The sequence below is a fragment of the Ornithodoros turicata genome, chromosome 3 (genome assembly GCF_037126465.1).
Source record: "Ornithodoros turicata isolate Travis chromosome 3, ASM3712646v1, whole genome shotgun sequence".
NCBI classification, from domain to species: Eukaryota; Metazoa; Arthropoda; class Arachnida; order Ixodida; family Argasidae; genus Ornithodoros; species Ornithodoros turicata.
The window spans coordinates 50779992-50794978 of NC_088203.1; the positions used below are offsets into that span (position 1 = coordinate 50779992).

At 45.6% G+C, this 14987-nt stretch overlaps 1 protein-coding gene across 1 annotated transcript in view; it reads left to right on the top strand.

Moving 5' to 3' along the window:
- LOC135389445 (uncharacterized) overlaps window positions 1–14987 on the top strand; it is a 475452-nt gene that overhangs the window by 382556 nt on the left and 77909 nt on the right. Inside the window, exon 25 of the mRNA XM_064619493.1 lies at window positions 12729–13182. Coding sequence (XP_064475563.1) covers window positions 12729–13182 — 454 coding nt within the window. The remainder of the gene's footprint in view (window positions 1–12728; window positions 13183–14987) is intronic.

Sequence of the window (14987 nt, forward strand, 5' to 3'; positions counted from 1 at the left end):
AACGAACAATTGGCTGGCGGTCAGAGTCTTCCGACGATTCCAGATTGCGAGCTCTGTCAATCAACTCTCTGTCCTCTTTGCTCAGTTCAATTTCTTCGGTGCACAGAACTCTGTCAGCCAGGCCCAGGGAGGCTCCTTCCTCTATCCGAGCTGGTCGAAGCGTTGCGTTAGTACAAAGGACTTTAAACGTGCCTTCCGTGGCCTGGACGCATGAGGGCTCCATATGAAGAAGGAAGCGATCGTGGAGTGTCGCAGAGCCGATGACCTCGTAGAAGTCTTGCTTAAGGATCCCCGTAGATTATCGAAGCGGACTTCGACGAACTTCCGAGTCAAAGGCGGAACTACCTGAGAACGCACCGCGCGAATTTTCTCTGATCTGGTAGACTGTACGGCGAACGAGTTTGTAGCCCAATTTATGACTGCCTTGGAAGATTTCAAGAAGTCATCGCCAAGAATCAGCCTGTCGTCTTCTAGATGGGGGACGATGATGAACCTCTGTTGAAACTCTTCACCATCTACTTCAACTTGAGTCAGTACTTCCCCTAAATTGACGAGGTCAATGCCGTTTGCGCGAACCAAACGGACTTGAGAAGGCTGAGGTGTAAGTCCAAGGTCCGACGCCAACTTGCAGTTCATTAGGCTCTTCGTAGATCCCGAGTCGAGGACTGCTGTGAGATGCTGTTGCAAAACTTTTACATCTACTTTTTTTGTACCCGCTGGTTCTTTACAGCTAACACGCTGAGCTACTGATGACTCCCCGCAGGTATAGGAGGCATCAGTCTTCAGTTTCCCTGACGTTTCGATGGCAATAGAGGAGACACCAGGAACCTCTCCTGCCAGTCGAGAAATTGCCGAGACAACGGTTCCGGGCACCTGGTGACGAAGTGTCCCTGCTTCTTGCAGTTCAAACAAATCTTCAATACGTTGGACTGGTTCCTTGACGGGGACGCCTCCGAACTTGAAACAACAGAGCGAGTTTTCTGGCGAGAACACTTGTTAGAAGCGGCTCGGCTCTGTTTGCTTTGCGACCCAGGTTTGTGCACGGGAGAATCCAGCTTTGACGTCTCCGATGTACGCGGTGCGGCGGTCGAAGGAGTTTCCGTGAGTCGGCGAACGGTAGCTGGAGTTACGTTCTGCAGCCTGTCCTTTGACGTCTCCTGGACCGTACTAGCCCTGTCGTACAGCAGGAACGAGTTAAATAAGTCGTCCAGAGAGGTGAACGACCGGTCGAAATAACGACGCTTGGTCTGGCTGGATACAGAAGCGAGAATGACGTCACATTTCTCCTGTTCGCTTCCTGAGTACTCGCATTCGTCCATAAGCTCGAGCTTCTGTATTGCGTAATCCACGCAGGATTCACCTTGACGCTGAGCTCTCGAGAACATCTTCTGCGCAGTTTCCACGGGCTTGTCTAGATGATAGCGTCTCCTAACAGCTGATTTCACCTCGTTCCACGTGGACAGCTTTTTGGCTACCAGCTCATATCGCATCCATGCGAAGTCTCTGGATGGCATCTTTGAGATAATTAATGGTACAGCAACGTCGTTCGGAACGCGGTATATCTTCATCCAGTACTCTGTCTGGTGTATCCAAGTGAGGATATCTTTCGAGAACATCTGTAGAGCGCTCACCGCAGCCGAAGAAAGATGCGTGTGTGCTGATGTTTCTTCCCCGTCATTCTTGCTTTTCATCGGCGTCAAAGTCAAGGGCCCGCACGCCGGCCGGACCCCTCCTGGAATAATTTCCGATGACTTATCTGGTTTTTCTCAGCTGGACAGCGTGGATTCCAGCTTATCCATGCGCTCGATGATGGGTGCCAAGAGCCCGCAGATGAGATCGTGTGTAGCTTGTTGCAGATTTTGCGCATCGAGGGCATCATCACATACACGAGCTGAATCCACCGAAGGCTGTGGTTGCTCCACACAAGGACTGTCGGGTCTCTCAGCAAGCCGCTGTTCAAGAGCGTTGATTCTGTCGGTCAACTGAGAAATAGTGTCCAGAGCTGTCCGATAAGCCTCGGCCTTCGCTTCGTCATCCATGTCGCTGAAGGCTCCAATGGAACTCCCGTCTCGTTCCATGGCACGTGCAGAAGAACGAAGTGTCCGGGCAGCAGAAGCAGATGATAATGGATGCCGCAAGGACCGACGACCCCACATGCAAGGTAGCGACCAAGACGGCTTGAAGTGGTCCCCGTTCGGGCGCCAAGATGTAACGTAGTCAAAGTTACCAGTAGTTTATTCAGACCACTTAAACCGTCCAGTGCTGGCTACAGACTGTCCTGATGTCCTTCTCCCCTCTTCCTCTTCACCTCGGAGCCACTTCTTTCTTTTCCTCCACCTGACGGGTACGCGGCAACACATTTCCGCCACACATATATATACCTAAATAATATGTTCACACTTAGCTTGCACACCGTGTATATTATTATACAGGGTGTCCCAAAAAAACGTGTAATTTAATTATGATTAAAAAAAACTAGACCACCTAGAATCGTACGGTCAACGGCAGTTGTGGCTTTTAGGTTTTTGCCACCTCCTGATGTGAATGTCATGTATCGCAAGTTTAATTGTGTAAATATTTGCGAACTGAACTCGGAAATTTGCCAAGTAAATGTCACTTTTTTATCCCGCCAATATGAAGATCGTGCCAAATACACTCAAATTCAATTCAATTCGACTCAATTCAATTTTATTTGGCACCATATACATAGATACATGGTGCGAGGGGACCGAGCAAAGAGCATCCGGTAGCGCGCTTGAGGAGGCTCGGCCCCCACAATGACCAGCAACATGGTGCACACCGAGAGAAGAAGAAAAAAAAAACAAGGACAAAGGGGAGAAGCTGTCGTTTTACATCAATAATACACAGAAGACACGTTATACTGAGTATTAGCACGTGCATCCAACTTTGTTCGCAAGCAACTTAGGACAAACATACAAAGTAAAAGAGGCAAAACGGGATGGTTAATTCATAAATAACTATCTGAAACAAAGATGGGTAGAAATCCAGCGAACCGGTAGAGATGTAGGAAGGAAGTTGCCTCAGGACAGAAGCCGCCGATATTTCGAACAGAGCCGCCCAGAGCCGAACAGAGCCGCCCAGAGCTGCCCAGAGCCCCAGAGCCGCCCAGAGCCGAACAGAGCCGCCCAGAAGAAGAACAGTCTCTGTTCGAAATATCGGCGGCTTCTGTCCTGAGGCAACTTCCTTCCTATATCTGAAACAAAGTTTCTCAATGCTCTAATCATAATAGTGTTCAGATCCAGATTGCGGCTTTGCATTTCATTTCGTAATCTTGGTACATTGACACGAAGTAATTGTTCTCCATAACTAATACGACACAAGGGGGCAACCCACTCGGGAGTTACACGCGTATGATAATGAGGAACGTGTGCTCGTAAGTCACAGAGAGCTAAAAACTGCGTATCCGGTGATCGTCTCTGGACAACATAATGATTGCCGAACAGGTGCCGATAAAGTATGTTAGATTTAAATACTCTGTGTTTCACAAATAGCCCATGAGCGGGATGATCAAAAGATACATTCTTGATTAAGCGTCTTGATTATCGCTTTTTTCTGCAGTGATAAAGGCGACGTTACGTTCCTTTTTGTAGTCTTTCCCCATACTAGGTGGCAATACAGAATGTGTGACATAATCAATCTGCTAAATATTAATAACTTGACAGGTGCTGGGAATGAGTGCATGATGTTACTTAGTACTCCTATAACCCTGAAAGCCTTTCTGAGTATATCATTTTTATGTTCATCCCAGGACATGATGTCGGTTAAAGTAACACCAAGCACCTTTATCGAGCGAGTTTGGGGTATGCTGGCCCCACCCAGACGGAGGTCTAAATCTTGCACAGGTTTGTTTTTTGAACGGAAGAGATGATGATCGTTGATACTCACGAGCTATCCCATCAGAAAAAATAGCTGAACATCATGCTTTTCGAACCACCGGACCATAACGTGCTATGACTTTTTGAGGGCAGTCGCTCTCAAACGACGAAAAGAGGTTCCCAACCAAGCCCACAGAGTGATAGTAGAAAAACCAGCACACCAGCTCCCGTGGCATAGTGCTTAGGATGATCGCATTCCAGGCAGAGACTGACACGGATTCCAATCCTGTCACCGGCTGTGCTGTCTGAGGTTTTCCCTGGGTTTTCCAAGGACTCTCCATAGGAATGTCGGCAGAGTTCTCCCTGAAGAAGGCCCAGGACGCATACTAACCCCCCTATCCCCCACTCTTTCCTGCTCTCCCCCTCAGTCTGTCCACGTCTGTACGCCGCCATAGCCAGAGTTTCTTCGCGGCGCTAACACCGAAATAAATAAAATAGAAATAGAAAAAGTAACAATTGCTGAAATTGGAAGAGGGAAAGCATTATTCCAGCGAAAGCAACACCACCTAGATAACACAAGGCCTCTTCATGCACGCTGTGACGTCACGCTAGTTGTCCCTCGGCTGCTTCCCTCAGACACTAAGCAAGCGACGTCGCGCTCTTGTTGTTAAAAGCGAAGTTTTAACGAACGTAATGGAATTTAGCATCAACTCAGGAACAAGGACAACTGGTGAATGAAGCACTTCTAAGTTTATATATTTATCCGAACGTTGAAAACTTTACTCATTCGAACACTTAAATGGTTACATAAAACCTTAAGTGCGATGATGGGTTGCTTTCAATGTGGATAAACATCACGCACTTATCGGTCACACTCATTGACCAAAATCGGTGCTGCAGATGCCTCCTAACTTGCTTTTTATGTCGTCATAGAGGACACTGAATTCTTCATTACTTCTTCTCTTCTGGTTCATAGTGAATTTTCTAGGGCTTTCTGAAGGGTCGTGTTCTTCATCCTGGCGCGTTTGGAGTTCGTTGACTCGCGAAGAGCACGCGTAGATGGCATGCATGCTGGGCAGTTTGAATAAACTGAAGGCACAGCACCTGGCACCAGTCGTAGTCAATCGCTTTCGATTTCAGTCGTCGTCTCAATGGTCCCATCGCTGTGCGTGGGACCACTGGGAAGTGCAAATTCCGGTTGCTGAAAATGCAGTTCGCAGATCTGCGAGAGAATGAGGACGACCGTATTTTTTTATTTTTTATTTATATACCTCAAATGCCAAGAGGCATTGCATGGCATTACGTACAATCAACATCTAAGCAATCCCACAGCGCATTCCAGCGGCTGTGGCTTCAAGTTTACCTACGTACTTTAGAGCGAATGCTCGGTTTAAAATCTGCGCGTTGAATCGCCTTCAGCTATGATTCTTTGAGAGCTTCATCCTTTGGAAACGACAACACATGCACTATTGGGTCCTCGTCGTTGTTGTCTCGACAGCGAGGAACGCTACCGACCTATGTGGAGCTGGCTCACCAACATCGTTTCAGTTAACGGACGCTGCCTATCTCTACATCGAGCGTTCTAAATGCATACGTACCCATTACTCGAGATACCCTCGCATGTCTCCTCTTGGTTTATCGTATTTCACACGACTGAAAATGGGCGCGGCGTTCGAAAAGCGAACAGAGGGAAACATAAACCCATAAAGTCCAGGAAACTTCAAAAATGACGTAAGACTGCTTCCTAAGCGATACGATATAATGCTTATCTGAAGTGCACCCACAAGCCTGCCTAGTACCTTTATCTTTTGGAAAGTACAATACTTAGGAGTTGTTAACAGGAGGGACTCTTAATAAGTCCTGTGCTTTCGAAAAGATAATGGTACTAGGCAGGCTAGAGGGTGTAAAATGGGAACCTTGCAGAAGAGGGCGTTGCTGTTTCTGATTATTTAAGAGACAGGTCTGTCTGTCTTGTTCGTCAACCTGTGCTGTGTGTTGTGTCGTCCTTTTGTTTTTTTTTTTCCCGGCAGGGGCGTTTTTATCGCTTTTAATACCTTTGACAGGCTGCGAGCGTCGCGCGATGCACTATCGTCTTTGCACGCCGGGGCGTTCGAATCTTGAGTCCCTGAGAGCTGATCAGTTTTACGGACGTTTTATGGGGGGTCACACATCGCGAACGACTGCATTTTGAAGAAATATTAGAATATTCCGAGTCGTAATGAGTAAGACGGCATAAAAAATCGCTACGGTCGGTGGCCTATCGGCCTGTCAGGACAATGCGAGCTACCATATTGAATACTCGAAGAACGTCGGCTACAGCGTTGCTCATTTTTTACAAGAGCTAGAATTTTGGACACAAGGAAACACTAAAAGACAAGACTAGGGCAGGACACGACGCAGGTTCCGTCCTAGCTTTTGCAGTTCTGTCCTTTACGGCGTCCTGCATTGAGTGTTTTCGTGATTCGTGATCTACAATGAGGCATCACCTGTTCAACCTCAAAACCTCGTTGACGTACCCTTGTGTTCTCCTGTTGGACCACTAGAACCTGAAAGATGAAAGTCACTGGAAAGGTTAACCAGCTGTAGGACTCGGACCCACATCATCTGGATTACCGGTCCATGGCTCTACCAATTGAGCTAAGCTAACACGCCTTCTCAGCGACTTCCAAGGGTGCGTCATCTGAACGGACAAACCAAGCACTCTCTCTCACTCATCCTCCTTTCACTCTTACATTTTTGCTCACTCATACACACATTCGTACGACGGGATCGACGCAAGCGGCAACTGTTGAACATGAGCGAAACTGATATTCTGAGGCTGGAACAACATAGAAAGGCTTTTGAGGCTTTGTATGTGTTTGTCCTTCCTATGTTGTTCCAGCCTCAGAACATCAGTTCTCACTAGAACTTGTTCGTGTACCAACAAGCTGTTTTGATGGTCCATCAAAATATTCTATTGGACCGTTAGAATTTCTGATGGAGCCGTGATGGATTTTTCGATAGGTAGGGTGAAGAGAGGACAGCCGTTCTCTCCAATGCTTCACATGTTCATCAGACGGTCACGATTTTCTAACTTGGGGGTTGTAGTGCTAACATATTCAAATTCAGTCACAGATATGAGCAACATGATGACGGCATGACATCAGCGCGACGTACAGTTTTATTGTCCAACAGAATAGCACAAAAAGACATCAGAAGCTATCTCACTTATTTCAGGTTCGGTCAAAGAAATTCTGACCGTTTCATGACGTCCTCTGGAAATCGGTCGTTGTGCGAGAACCGTGGAGCTTGTTCATGTAAATTCGTGGTTAGTGAAGTAGGTGTAATTGCTGGCCGTGCTTTAGACGTAGATAGTGGGTTGAACGCTATGGAGTTCCGCCTCCTCAGCCACACCCGGGGTAGAGCTCGAACCGTCCGACCAACACCGCCGCAACCCCATCAGCACGAAGAGCATGCATGAATGCCACCCAATGAACAACAATTTTCTTACATCAGCCAGGGAATTCCTGATCCTGTTCTCCTTCTCTCGTTCTCGACCGCTGCAGTGGCTTTTTAGCAGGATCGAGGGAAAGGATTCCTCCACTTGATAACACGAGCGCTCGCGGGTATAAATTGTATAGGATGGGTGAACACTCTTAATCCTGTTCTTGCTTTGGAGGAGTGCTCATGTTTGAGAACCATGGTTTTAATGTTTGGAAGTCCGTTAAAAGCGTTTTGCTCCAGTGTGAGGGCCATGCGGCGGAATTCATTTATTAGGAAGTCCGGGTTGTACTTTTGGGCATGTGTATTCCGGAGATTGTGAAGCGTCTCAGCATAATCAGAGTCGTCTGAACAAATTATGCGCAGAGTTGTACATCAGGAATACCAGCCTGACAATGGCGTTGACGATGACTGTAAGAGTGAAGGTGTTGTTTGTCAGATGGTGTCGTAAAGGGCTGTGGTGAGGTCTTTGTTTCCTAATGACATTCAATGTTGTTAAGTAACTGAGTAACGGTAATGCGTACTTGTATTTAGATACTTCTTGAGTAAAATACCGGATACATTTCTATGAAGGTACTGAATCGCTTTGTACAGGTTACTTTTACTCTTTTGTAATAAATTTCTTAGTATTTCTAAGTCAGAATATGTCCACATCAACAGTGCAGGTCAAATGGGGATACGAATGATGCAGCGCGCAATCTTGTAAAGCTCTATAAGCTGTAGACAATTCAATTCGCCGAACCCACCCGATCGGTGCTGCCACTGCTTTCTCACTCTCTCCCGAAATACTTGGAATTTGTTTCGAGAAAAGGGTAACGGAAGTATGTTCTCCGTACACTCGATACCTTGAAGACTCTTCATGCACTGCCAATTCATTGGGGAGTATGCACAGGTCATGACACAACTAGCACAAGCTCTTAATTTGCTTCATATGTATAAGGGATATCTTGTTCCGACCACATAACAGTGCTTCAAACAAACCTAACCGTTCTGTCACGTGAATGCACGAACTTGTAAGCATTTCTGGTAGATAACCTTCAATGCGGGAATAAAGGATCGGTTTCGCTCAATGAGGATTATAATTCAAAGTTCAATGGCGCAGCGATAACTTGTTTCACCCAATGATGTAAGATGAAATGTTAATTGTAGCTGCCATGTCACATGCAAAACCATTGGTTACAGGAGAGTAATCGGTGTCCTGCATGGCAATGTTGAAGCGAGAAATTGAGAAAATGAGTTACGCTGCACGCAGTACAGTACTAGGCTGCGCATAGTGACGTTCAACGTATTGACACACATTTTCATTCAGTTTAATAAGAACATCGGTTCTCGAGTGGGAACAGGAGTTTTCTAAAGTACACAGCCTTTACGACATTGAACTACCCCTTATGAAAATGCATTTTGTCTTTCTGCAGACTTCTTGTGGACTTCTTGTTTCCTGTCTTGACAGTGTGTTGACTTCGACTTCTTGTTGATCAAGTCAACAGGAATTGCTGTTGACATCATGTTGACAGTCTTTTGAAATACCTTATGTGTACCTTGTGTGGACAATGTACATAGGTGTCGTTGTTGACGCTTTGTGGACTTTCTGTGCACCTGTGTAATGAGTATTTATTTCGACCGTTTTATTTTATAGATGTATTTTGTATTATTAATTACTGCATTATCGGCCAGTAATGTCCCAGAGGTCGACCTCTGGGGGTACCGAGCATTTCCTAACGGGGTGGGGGGTGGCGGTATATATGTATAGAGGCATATTTGTGAATCTATTCATTGGGAGACAGGCTGTATGGGCAATATTAGCAATTTCAGGGTGAGTTCAAAAAAAAAAAAAAAAAAACTCCCGGGAGGTAGACAGATCAGTGTTACCGTCTTTCCACTAAACAAAGCGGTATTTGAATCTGAACTTATGATCAAATGTAGCTTAAATGACACTTTGCCACATTTTAGCTGCACACTAAAGCTCTAAATACATTTTCGTTGGCTTTGGGAAGGCGCTTCGTCGTATTATTTATATTTCAGTTTATTATGCAATATATTTCCAACTTATACGACCACATGAGGATCATGCGCATGCGACAAGTTTGCTCCACATTTTGACTCTGCGCCGCCGTGCTTCACCCTCGCCCCTCGCCTCGTCACGAAGGAGTCATCGCCATTAGCATCATCGGAATGTCGTTGGAACCGTTGCAAGACGTTTGAACGGTCTCCGCGCTCGCTCGTCCATTTGTGAACAAAGGAGGCCGTGATTTTGCGTCGTATGGGGTAAGCTGTGTAATCGAAGTGTGTGATTAAGCTTCACTTGTATTCACACCATGACTGTTGGCTTTTGTTGTTTGTTTGGAGCAGCGGCTGCAGTGTTGCGTCCCGCCAGGTAAGTGTACAAGTATCAGTTCGTGGCCGGTGTTGCTTCTGCTAATTTCATTCTCGTTGTTGCAAGCCATGAAAGAAGGAAGGAGGATATGATTTTGCGTCGTAATGGTAAGCTGTGTGATCGGAGTGTGTGATTAAGCTTCGCATGTATTCACACCATGACTGTTGTGCTGTAGGTTTTTGTTGTTTGTTCGGAGCAGCGGCTGCAGTGTTGCGTCCCGTTAGGTAAGTGTACACTTCGTGGCTGGTGTTGATTCTGCTAATTTCATTTTCCTTCTTGCAGGCTCTACTTTGTTGAACACTAAGCTGGGTGAACCAACTTTGTTGTTGCTATGACCGTATTACTCAGTTTTACTCACTTGTGTTTGAACGTTACTAATTTGCGATTGCACGCCCTATTTCAGACACATATCTCTCCAGCGCTTCAGAGACGTCGCTGGCGCCGAAATTCTAGCTGTTTCACCGTGGGTCGCCAGAAGAACAGTAGATCATTGACTGTCAATTGTGCGACGCGACGCGACACTATGTGGCACGAAGGATGCGTACGTGTGAAATACGTAACTACTGTGTGCGCAGGATGTTTTGTATGATTGTGTCGACACTGGATACCACTTTCAAGGTATGCATTTTCGGAATAAAGTAGATACATATATAATTTTGCAGTACTTCATTTCGTGTATTTTATGCGTGTTGCGAGTAAGTGAACATATGCACTCTTAAAAATGAACTTCACCGCATAGCATGCTCCTAGCCGACCATCAACTCGAATGATATCGCTATGTGACCTGATTTGTTCAAAACGGTAGGCGCACGGCTTTTTTGTGATACTTACGCTGTTCATAATTGTCACAAAAATGGCGTACACCTCCCGTTTTCAGGCAGATAACGATATTCGAGATGATGATTGGCCAGGAGTGTGCTATGCGGTGAAGTTCATTTCTAAGAGAGTGGAGTCACAGGAAGTCTACAAAAAGTCTTCACATCATACGCGGGATGGTGTTACCAGAATTATGTTGACAGTACACAGAAAGAGAAAAAAAAATTCCACAGCTATTCTGTAGCCAAATGTCTACAGAAAGTTGAGGGCCATAAGTCAACAAGAAGTAAACATATGATGTAAACATGAAAGCAACACAAACTCTGAAGAATGTTTGTTTTCCATGTTGACCTTGGTCTGTAGAAAGTAAACAGAAACTAAACACCCATTTTCATAAGGGACGTTAGTGCCTTGCAGCCCCTCCCAGCATTGAAGTCTGCATTATGAAGTACAGCACTGGACTGCTAAGCAGTGAAGCATTTCAGAGGCTGTTCAGCTGCGCCGCCTTATGACTGCGAATCTCTGACCTCGCATGAATAATAAAAAATTGGTTGGTTTAGTTGTGCTCCTTCGAGCAAACAAAATGTGCTAAAATGCGAGAAAACACAGATGCAGATCTATGAAAGTTGGCAATTCATTTCGCAGTGAGCTATCAAATTATCATAGCTTTCCAAAGTGCCATTGCTCGCTAGTCCTGTACTACGTCCGATCTAGTCATGCGCTATCAACGTGTCAGTTAGTGCTTCTCAGTGCTCTTTAGTCAGTGTATGCCCAACGTGTTATTCGAAGAGAAAGATCCATAAAAATAGTTAGCGGTCTGAAACGAAAACTGATAGAAGCTGGGAAAATTAATTCAACTGGAAACATGTAGAAAGCAACTGTAATAGTACTGAGTATGTTTTTTGAGGTATCTGTAAGTGTATCAGTGTATTTTGAGATGGTGCATCTGTAGCTGTAACTCAACTACTTTGAAAAGCAACTTTAACAACCCTGGTGACATTGTAGTGCTGAGGAAGTTGACTGAGCGAGTTCAGTGTTGTGAAGTGCACTTTATATTGTCATGAGTGCTCTTTAGTCGATCTGCGAAGATAGGAAATTCGTAATCAACGTGTTTCTAGGTTATACGTATGTCCGATGTATCGAAGGTACAAGGGGTTTTAGTGTGGGGATGCCAAGAACCTGGTTTTCCCAGAAAAACCGAACTGTATTTGCGTACGTGGGTGCAACTGGTGCGCTCATACTTGTACCACGCACTTACTACTATGCACTTGTACCATGAACTTGTAGGTACTATTTCTCACTTGGTTCGAAGCCGCCTGGATTGTTAGGATCCATCCTAATGTTTCATCTGTGGGGGCAACGCGTACACTTGCAGTTGCAGGTGTACCGTCATTTTACATCCTGTGTGGCACGTATTGTATTGTATGAATAACGTATGCGTGTTGCTGAAATTCGTGGTTATTTTTAGGAGGTGGGGCATGTCTTGGACATGGGACCACAGTGTTGTGTGTGACACTGAATATGATGTGAATGGCGCTCGAGGAATTTACAGATCGTATCAGTTGATGTGTGCTGTTATTAGAAACAGTGGGCCTCGTGGATATCAGCAGGGTAGAGGTGTGTTGTGAACTAAGTAGGAATGTCCTGGCATTGGGTGCTTGTTATGTTGGAGTGAGTTATTTGAGATCAACGCGTGGGATGCGATTTCGTTGGTGGGTGCCCAGTATGGTGCGAGCTAGCTGTCATTGCCGTACATTTCTTTGCTGGGTTGTGGTCCAGTCTAAAGTGTGCCCTGCCAAAAGCTGCTTCCTGCGCGTCGATCCGCTCTGGTTCGGCGCTGAACGGCAAACGGAGCGAAAGGGTTTGCCTTCTGTGACCAGTCTCTCTAACGTGCTCATCGCCATATAATTTGGGCAACTTTTATCGCTTGATTGCATGCCTCATTAGATCTCAAGACCAATCTCGTTACCTTGCTTCTTCTTGTTCATTTAGCCATGTTGAAGCGGATTAGCGTAGCGCGCCAAAGTGTACAGCGTGAGAAGGACAGAGTACGCTGTCCGTGTGTGTGTCCTCTGTCCTGGTCTCCGTCCCGTTCCTTGATCAGTGTTTCAATGATTAGCGAAGGCAATTGTTTCTTAGAAGTTGCACGGCATATTCAGACTTCTTCCGATATCTTGATACGTTCTGCGTAAGTAACCAATGACACTGTTATATATTTTCAGACGAAGATGTGCAGCGGTTGTGTGCTTGCTCAAAGCGGCATCCAAATACCTTCCAACAACTGCGAGCTCTTCTGACGAAGCGCATCAAATATCAGTCTAGAGTGTGGTCTCCCTTTCTCATCGGTGTCATCTTGCCTATACTCATTATACTGGCTGAGCAGCATGTCGAACGTGATACGACAGCAGCGAATACCGCCCTGTTTGATACCATAAATAGGGCAATGACGACGGTCATGTCCTTTGCCTCCTTCTACCCAAAGGAAATGGTATTCGTCGAATACGACAAACAATTGACTGATCTCGTGAACAACCGTTATCTGCCCGTCCTGAAGAGTGAGACTGCGCGTGTTGACGTTGTAGAGAACGCAAAACGTCATCTCGTCGACTTGGGGAAGGAGAGCTACGCAGACTATATCTACGCATTCGTCTTAGGAGGAACATTTCGAGGCAACAAGTACGTGTATTTTTTTTCATCACGGCGTACTGCAGACCTGGAGAGGTACACGTAGTTTGCAGATAGTTGTGTTAACTTATGATTACTATAGTGGGCGCCAGAAGAGCAACTCCACGAAACTCTCTCAACAATATCGCTAGTGGAGCACGTCTGCCGACGCTTCCTGGAGGAAAGGAATCATCGATGCCTGCTTTGCCTCTTTCCCTAGGTAGACATAGAAGTTCGCTGTATGTCATCCGTTTGTGGCAAATGCTGCTTTCACAACTAATTGCCGCCCATGCGGCTGATAGCTACTGTAGGCTGTGGCTCGACTACTACATCTAAAAGCAGTCGTGCACTGTGCATTTGAGATGGCGGAAGATGTGGAAGATGTTGTCGCGCTTTCGGCGAGCAAGTCGCGCGATGACAACTAAATTCATTGCAAAGCCGGGACCGATTATGCTCCCTTGGCACAGCTTTACGTATGTCTCTGCCTTTGTAATACGTCTTTCTCACAAGTACAAGATGTGAGCTGCTGAACTACTACACATGAAAGCGTTATGTTTTGGAACTCCTTATGTCACTGCAAAAGTTGTTAGCGACAAATGCACTACTTTTATATTATGCACGTCGCGAATTAGCAGAGAGGTCAAGATTTACAAACGAGCACAAATTCACAATAGAGGAGAAAGACGTGTCAGGAAGCCGTCAGTGGGCCTATCCGGTCCGAGATCGAACGGTGTCGGCGCCCTGCGGAGAACAGAGAACTACAACAGTGTGGACGCGTCGTCTGCTTTTACACGTTTATTCCGCGTTCAGTGCAGTAGGTGGAGCATTGGGGAACCGTACAGTATCGTACCATCGAGGCACAATTGATCTTCCCGTGAATATACACAGGAATTACGGAAAAGAACCATCAACTCCGAACATCGGCCCACGTGTTATCCACACTAGAATGGTGACAGTGTCGCCTCCTATAGGTCGAACTCGCAGCGAATTGCACAAAGAAATTAGTTATCTTCAAGATTGTTGTTGATTGTCCTCCTTTCCGTTCTTCTCTCCTTTTCAGTTTTGCCCCCCTTTAGCAGGTAAAGCTTTAGTTGGTAGTCAGCGCTCTGTGTGTGCACTGTTTTTACGAAGGTACGTAGAGAGGTCAACGATTTATTTACGGTTAGAGAGGGTTTTTATGCATTTTTATGTATTGCAAGGACACTGTGACTCATCGAAGCACAGATTTTACACACGTAGTCGAAACTCCTTAGTTCAAGTTCGGGACAGACACACGGTATTTTTAGCCCGCTTGCTCGTTCTATGTCGACATCCGTGAAATACTTCAAAATTTGCCGTCCAGTATTCTCATATTCTATTAGTGCCATTGATATCACAGATTGACACCAATTATTATATAGAATAGAATAAGCCAGGGCAATGTAAAAGCAGATGGTTGATGGGTGTATCAGTGGTAATCATGTATTATTTACTATACTGCTATTACAGAGCAGTGTATCAGAGATATCCTGCGGATATCCGCAGAATATTCCAAAACCGAGATTCAGATATCCCTGGAACTTTCCCGGACAACCCCAAGGCGACAATAAGACATCCTGTGGACTGTACTTTTACCGCAAAAGTAATAAGTAATGTTCCGCAATATCCGCTGGATAAAAAAAAATTGGGACATTAGGTTCTCTGTGAGACATAGAAGATAGTGGTCGCATTGTCTTACTTTCGTGAATTTATTGTATTTAACGTGTTTGTTTTCACGCAAGAAATGTGACAATACAGTATATGTATATACAGGTTGTTTCCTTTTATCTGCAACAAAT